This window comes from Manduca sexta, unplaced genomic scaffold (assembly GCF_014839805.1).
Source record: "Manduca sexta isolate Smith_Timp_Sample1 unplaced genomic scaffold, JHU_Msex_v1.0 HiC_scaffold_348, whole genome shotgun sequence".
In the NCBI taxonomy this organism is placed as follows: Eukaryota; Metazoa; Arthropoda; class Insecta; order Lepidoptera; family Sphingidae; genus Manduca; species Manduca sexta.
The window spans coordinates 2623-8985 of NW_023594552.1; the positions used below are offsets into that span (position 1 = coordinate 2623).

The 6363-nt window shown below is 55.7% G+C and overlaps 1 protein-coding gene across 1 annotated transcript; it reads right to left on the reverse strand.

The window, feature by feature from the left end:
* Positions 1-880: 880 nt before the first annotated feature.
* LOC119192992 lies at positions 881-1975 on the reverse strand. The gene has a single exon (XM_037446706.1). The coding sequence runs from the start codon at positions 1973-1975 to the stop codon at positions 881-883; it is 1095 nt and encodes a 364-aa protein (XP_037302603.1).
* Positions 1976-6363: the final 4388 nt, after the last annotated feature.

A 6363-nucleotide genomic window follows, 5' to 3' on the forward strand; every position in this document is an offset into this window, starting at 1 on the left:
GATCCCCAGCGGCCACACGTTCTTCGGCAGCTGTTGGTCGGCGATGGCGACCACGTCGTTCACGCGCAGCGGACGAACTCTTCTTGTTGACTCGCCGCGGGGTACCAGGGTCGGTAGGTACTCCGCTATCCACCGGCGCCAGAAGTTGTCCGCCAACGCCTGCGCCGCTCGCCATGCCCGTCGATCGACGTCTTCACAGGGTCCGATTGTGGGAAGGCCCGATGATGGATTGGGCGTGAGCGCCTCCGGGTCCCTCGGGTCGACGCTCACGTGGGTCAACGGTCTTGAGTTGACTGAATGTTCGACTTCAGCCAACAACGTCCGTAGGGTTTCTTCGGACGGCGCCTTTTCCTTTAGGGTGACGGTTAGTGCGGTTTTGACTGATCGCACCAACCGTTCCCACGCACCTCCCTGGTTGGGTGCGCCCGGAGGGATGAAGCGCCACTCCATCCGATGCAGTAGCCCGACGTTGCGTAGCTCGGGTTGCCACTCCTTGTAGGCCGCTCGTAGCTCTTCATCCGCTCCCTGAAGTTTGTGGCGTTGTCGGAATACATTATGTTCGGCCATCCTCTTCTCGCTGCCATCCTGCGCAACGCCATGATGGCCGAATCCGTTGACAGAGATGCGGCGAGCTCCAGATGTATGGCGCGTGTCGTTAGACAGGTGAACAGCGCGCCCCAACGCTTCTCGCCGGTGTCCGATCTTCACTATCATCGGCCCGAAGTAGTCCACTCCGCAGTTGGAGAAGGGCCGATGATACGGGTCCAAACGGGCACGGGGTAGATCTCCCGTGGCTGGTGGCTGCGGCTTCGTGCGTCGCATCTTACAGTGCGCAGTCTCGTTCCACGGTGCGCACGGTGGGCCTCAGGTGGATTATCCACTATTTTTGCCGCAGGTCGTTGGTCACGCGCTCCCTATTTGCGTGACCTGCGGCACAGTGCTCTTGCAGCACGATGAGCTTCGTGACGGGGTGTCGGCCGTCCAAGATGACCGGTCGTTTGGCATCATCCGGGACTGCGGCTGCTCCGATGCGTCCCCGGACTCGCAGCACGCCATCTTCTATCACCGGGTCCAACTTGAATAGCCGACTCGTCCTCTGAACCGGCTGGGAAGACTTCAAGCGTTGCAGCTCTTCCCCGAAGCTCTCCCTTTGCGCCTGTTGCATTAGTAGTAACTCCGCCCGCTTCAGGTGTCCCACTTCCAGATGTAGTGTCTTGCGCCGCGCGATGTCCGCGAACGCCAAGACTCTCGCCGTGGCTCGCACCAACGTTTCATACTTAGAGAAGCGGGTCGGGTCGGGCAGCCAGCGTTCCTTTTCACGGCTCTCTGTGGTGTGCAGGACCTCTGCTTCGTCGTCCTGACTTCCGTCTCTCGTGGGCCATGATTGTTCGGGCTCGAGGAGGAAATCAGGTCCCCGGAACCACCGGCTGTCTTCACTCACGACGTCGCTCCGAAGTCGAGTGGCTTCATCGGCGACGTTGTGCGTCGTGGGTAGCCATCGCCACTCACTTTTGTCGGTGAGCTCGGCGATCTCCCGCAGGCGATGCGCGACGAAGGGTGTGTACCGTCGCTCGTCGTTCCGGATCCAGTGGATGACTGTTGTGGAGTCAGTCCAATATATAGTTCTCTCCGCCACGATGCGATGCTCCTTCTTCACTGCGTCAGCGAGCCGCGCCCCTATTACCGCCGCTTGGAGCTCGAGGCGGGGTATCGTTTGCGTCCGTCGCGGTGCCACCTTCGCCTTGGCGGCCACCAAAGAGAGTGTAACGTTCTCTTGGCCGACCATCCGCCAATACGCCACCGCTGCGTAGGCCTGCTCGCTGGCGTCGCACATAACGTGGAGCTCGATGCGTCGCTCGTGGCTCGTCGGTCCATAATGTCGGGGAATGCGCAACTGACCGATCGCCGACAGTTGCGACAACCACGTCGCGAACAGCTTGCCGTCTTCCTCTGGCACCCGTTCGTCCCACGACATCTTTAAGCGCCATAAGTTCTGAAGGATGATCTTGGCGCGAATGGTGTACACGCTGAGAAGTCCCAGTGGATCGTAGATCGACATGACTGTGCTGAGGGCTTCTCTCTTGGTGGGCGTGCGCACTTGCGTTTTACTTCTTTCGGGACTCGGCTCATTGCTGTGTTGAATCCCAGCTCGTCTCGCTCCGGGTCCCACCGCAGTCCCAATATCTTGCTGTGTTGATGTTCTCCCCAGTTGCGTGGGCTGATTCGAGCGCAACTCTGGGGCACGTCGCGAAGCACACTCTCGTCGTTCGAGTTCCAACCGCGCAGAGTGAATCCCGCCGCCGCGTGCACCGTCTTCATTTCCTCTATGGCTTCGTGCGCTTCTCCGGGTGTATCGTAGCTGGCCACCAAGTCGTCCATATAGTGATATTTGGTGATGGCCTCCGCTGCTCTGGGATACAGCTGCGCATGCACGTTGGCGTTGTGATTCCTTACGAAGTGCGCCATGAATGGTGAACTCGCTGCACCGAAGATCATGCTGGTCATCTTAAATCGCTGCGGCGGGTTGGTTCGGTCGTTACCGCGCCACAGAAATTGCTGCGCTGACTGATCTTCGGCACGGATCTTGATTCGCAGGAACATTTCTTGTATGTCCGCTGTGACTGCTACAGCGCTCTCCCGGAACCGAAACATTATTCCGGGCAGAGACATCAACATGTCAGGGCCTTCCAGTAAGTGGTCGTTCAGACTCACCCCGTGACTTGTCGCCGCTGCGTCGAACACCAACCTCTGCTTGCCAGGCTTGTTCGGGTTCTGCACCGCGAAGTGAGGGAGGTACCAACAGACGGGGCTCGATGATTCTGACCCGTCGCACCTCACTGCGTATCCTTTTTCTATAAGGTTATTCACCTGTGCAGTATATTCGCGGGCAAATTCAGGCGAGGCGTCCATCTTGTGCTCGATTTGTCGCAGGCGTCGAAGTGCCGCGTTGTAGCTCGGCGGCATGGCGGTGTTGTCTTGTCGCCACGGCAAGCCGACTTCGTACCCGCAGTCTATCTTCCTTATAGACGTCTTCAATGTGGCGATGGCTCGTCGATCTGCGTCACTCACTCTCGGTTCTGGTGTGACGCCGAGCGCTTCTATTTTGAAGTGATCTTCCACGAGGTTATGCAGTCCGTCGTGCTCCCGCTCGTATATATGAAGCACGTTTTCTTCTTTGTTATGACGCTACGTGGTAGCGTATCGTGCACCACCCAGCCGAGTAGCGTCCTTGATGCAGCCGGTTCGTTGCGGCCGCCAACTCGCAGTTCTCGCGACACAATGTGCTCCCAATGATCCGCGCCCAATAAGATGCCTGGGCGCGCTCGTTCATAGCACAATTCTTCCGGCAGGTCCCTTAAATGCTTCAACTTCATAAGCACTGCCGGAATGGTCTGTTGGTGCAGTTTCAGGTGCTTTATTGTTCTTGCTCGTATTGAGTGTGGCTCGTCTTCTGTCACACCTCTAATTCGCACCGTCACCAACTTGCTGGCTTTTTCCTTTTGAGCCATGTTAACGCCGCTTAGGTGCAGTGCTTGTGTAGGGCCGTCTGCACCTATCTTCTCGGCGAGATCTTCATCCATCAATGTCACCGTGGCACCTTCGTCGAGGAGAGCGTGCGTTCTCACCTCCCCCCGTGGACCGGCGACTACGACCGGGCACATCTTCAGAAGCACGGTGCGTGCGCCGACGTTCGTTTTCGGCGTCACTGACAATACTTGTTCCTTGTCACGTACCTCTGTGTTTTCCGGTTTCTTTTCCGCTTGATGCAGCGATGAGTGATGCGGACGACGACACTGTTCCACACCGCACAGCTTGGCTTTGCATGTTATGCGCCGATGAGTACTGTTCGCACACTTAAAACACAGCTTCTTTCTTTGATCAGGTTCCATCGCTGTTCGACGCTAAGTGCTTTGTACTTAGGGCACTGCGTTAACACATGCGCCTCGCTGCATGCCGGACACTCTTGTTTTTCTTCTTGTTCAAGTGTGTATACGTTGCTCGCCTTTCTCTTGATCGCGATGGCCGGTCTGAGTTCTCTTTTCGCCGCGCTGCTCGTTCCCGCAGACGGAGCGTACGTATATTTCAACGCTCTGTCCGCTTCTCGCATAAGGAAGCGAGACAATACGACGATCTCTGGGTCAGCCGTTCCTTCATTTTCATAGGCGTAATCACACCATCGTGATCGTATGTGCGGGCTCAACTTTTCTAACACTTCACGAGTCAAAAGTGGATTATAGAGGTACTCACGGCGATCCATACTCCGCAACACACATATAACATTTTGAATCTTGATCGCGAAGTTGTTGAGTTCCGTCGCCGTTGAGCCGGGCTTGACGTCTTTCTTAACTCGTCCAAGGCACGATCAATAATCACTTCTGGCCGTCCGAAGCACTGTTCCAATGTCTTCATAATAGTGCTCGGGTCTGTGGCCGTATGCAAAAGTGCGGCCACGACATCACGCGCCTCTCCTTTCAGCGCGCTTCTTAGTCGCTGAATGTTCTCAGCGGCAGACACGTTGTACAATTTCGTAGTGTCTTGCATGGCGGCTTTAAAAGGAAGCCACTCGTTCACTGCGCCGGAAAATGTTGGTAAATCTACTTGTCTCACCCGAGGTCTCGCCATTCTTTCGAGTGCGACTGCCAATTTCTCCATGTCGCTCGGGGCTCTCGGAGGCGTCGGTGATCTCGCTCGTGGTAGGTCGAAGCGCAGCGTTCTCGGCTCCTCCCTTGACTCACCGGTCTCTCCTCGAGAGCTAAGTGGATTCTTCCTTAGCCATTCATTGACATCTACTTCGGGTTGTTCGCCTTGCACGCTTTCTGCGTCGTCTTGAATGGCGGACACGTCCAAAGCGAGTTTCTTCTTTACAAGCTCGGCCTCCAATTCGAGCTCTTTTCTCTTGATAGCTGCCATCTTTTCTGCAGCCTCCAGTTCGGCCAAACGCAACCTTGTTGTTACGCTGGCGGTAGATCGAACGGACTGTGCGGGCGATCTTACACGTGGCTGATCCTTTGCCGTCACCTTTGTCACCGTTTCCGACATAATGCGCGCCGTAGACGTCGAAGGCGTACACATTATCCCCACTGACGTGGCTTGCTCGGTCTGAGGTGAGGCAGGCGGCTCTTGTGATATGCGCCTTAGTCTCTCTAGACTTATTTGTCTTTCCTCCCGACGGCGGTCAGACTCTTGCCGTTCACGGGATCGCCTCTGTTCCTCTACGTCGGCTGCGTCGCCCTGGCTTCTCGTCACCACCATCGCGTTCGGTAGACAGCGGTGTTGACGTAACCGTATCGCAGAGCGTGCGATAAAGACAAACTAGGCTCACACTACACTTCACAGAGCTCACTCACTCCAGTCACGTTATGCACAATCACTGCACTTTCGCTCAGTGCCCCGGGCACGAGATTCGCGCTGCGCACAATATCGCTGTGCACAAAGATTCGCGACGGTAACACGCGTACGCTAGGCACGTTCGGTTTGCCTTCCTACTATTCGCGAACGCGAGTCAACCACAAACAAATCCGGCACTCGAAGGACCAGGAAATGTTGGGGACTGTATTAAAACTTCCACGGATTTGTTCACTGGTTTATTTTCGAATCTGCTTATCTCGTACCAATTTTCTTATTCTGCCTCGAACTACAAACTACGCATTTTTTGATCCTGTCTTACGTTTGTTAGCCTGGCAAGGGCCGGCTTATACAAACACACCGGTCTTGCGGGTGCGTGCTTTAGGCACTGCGAGCCCTTATGACCATGCTGAGGGCGACCCTCTAAAGGGTCACGACCTCGGCTCAGGACGGCCACTGAGAGAAGATGTTTTGGGGACATCAGCGATTATGGAAACGCGAAAGGAGCGAAAACGACCTAACCGTCTAACATGTTTACATCGGCGCCCGGGCCGGAATTATCAGAAGGGTCGGGAGGACGGGGACGCGGCGAGGTCCTCGACGGCGAGGACGGAGCAGCGGTCGTGTTGAGTGTTTGAGCTTTTAAGCAGCTCGTGCTTTCTACGTATTGCCAGAGTTATATCGTCCTCTGGATCTGATAAGACTGAACGCGGTCTTCCATTTGGCGCGGTCAAATGGAGTGTATTTAGAATTTAGTCGGATTAACGGATTCGGGTGATTGACCGCCTTATCGAAATAGCGTCTGCTGGCCATGTGCATAAAGTGCCTGATGGTCGGCATATCGGTGTCCACGTGGAGGTTGCGATTGCGAACGTACCACGGGGCATCGAGTGCACGTCTGAGGAATTTGTTTTGTAACACCTGCAGACGCTGAAGTCGAGCAGGCGGTATATGCGCGAATACGGGGACGCGTACGTCATGATCGGTCTAACGCACGTAGTAAAGATCCTAATCTTG

Excerpts from the sequence above, each read along its gene's own strand:
- LOC119192992 (XM_037446706.1), bottom strand. The coding sequence starts at position 1,975 with ATGTCGTGGGACGAACGGGTGCCAGAGGAAGACGGCAAGCTGTTCGCG.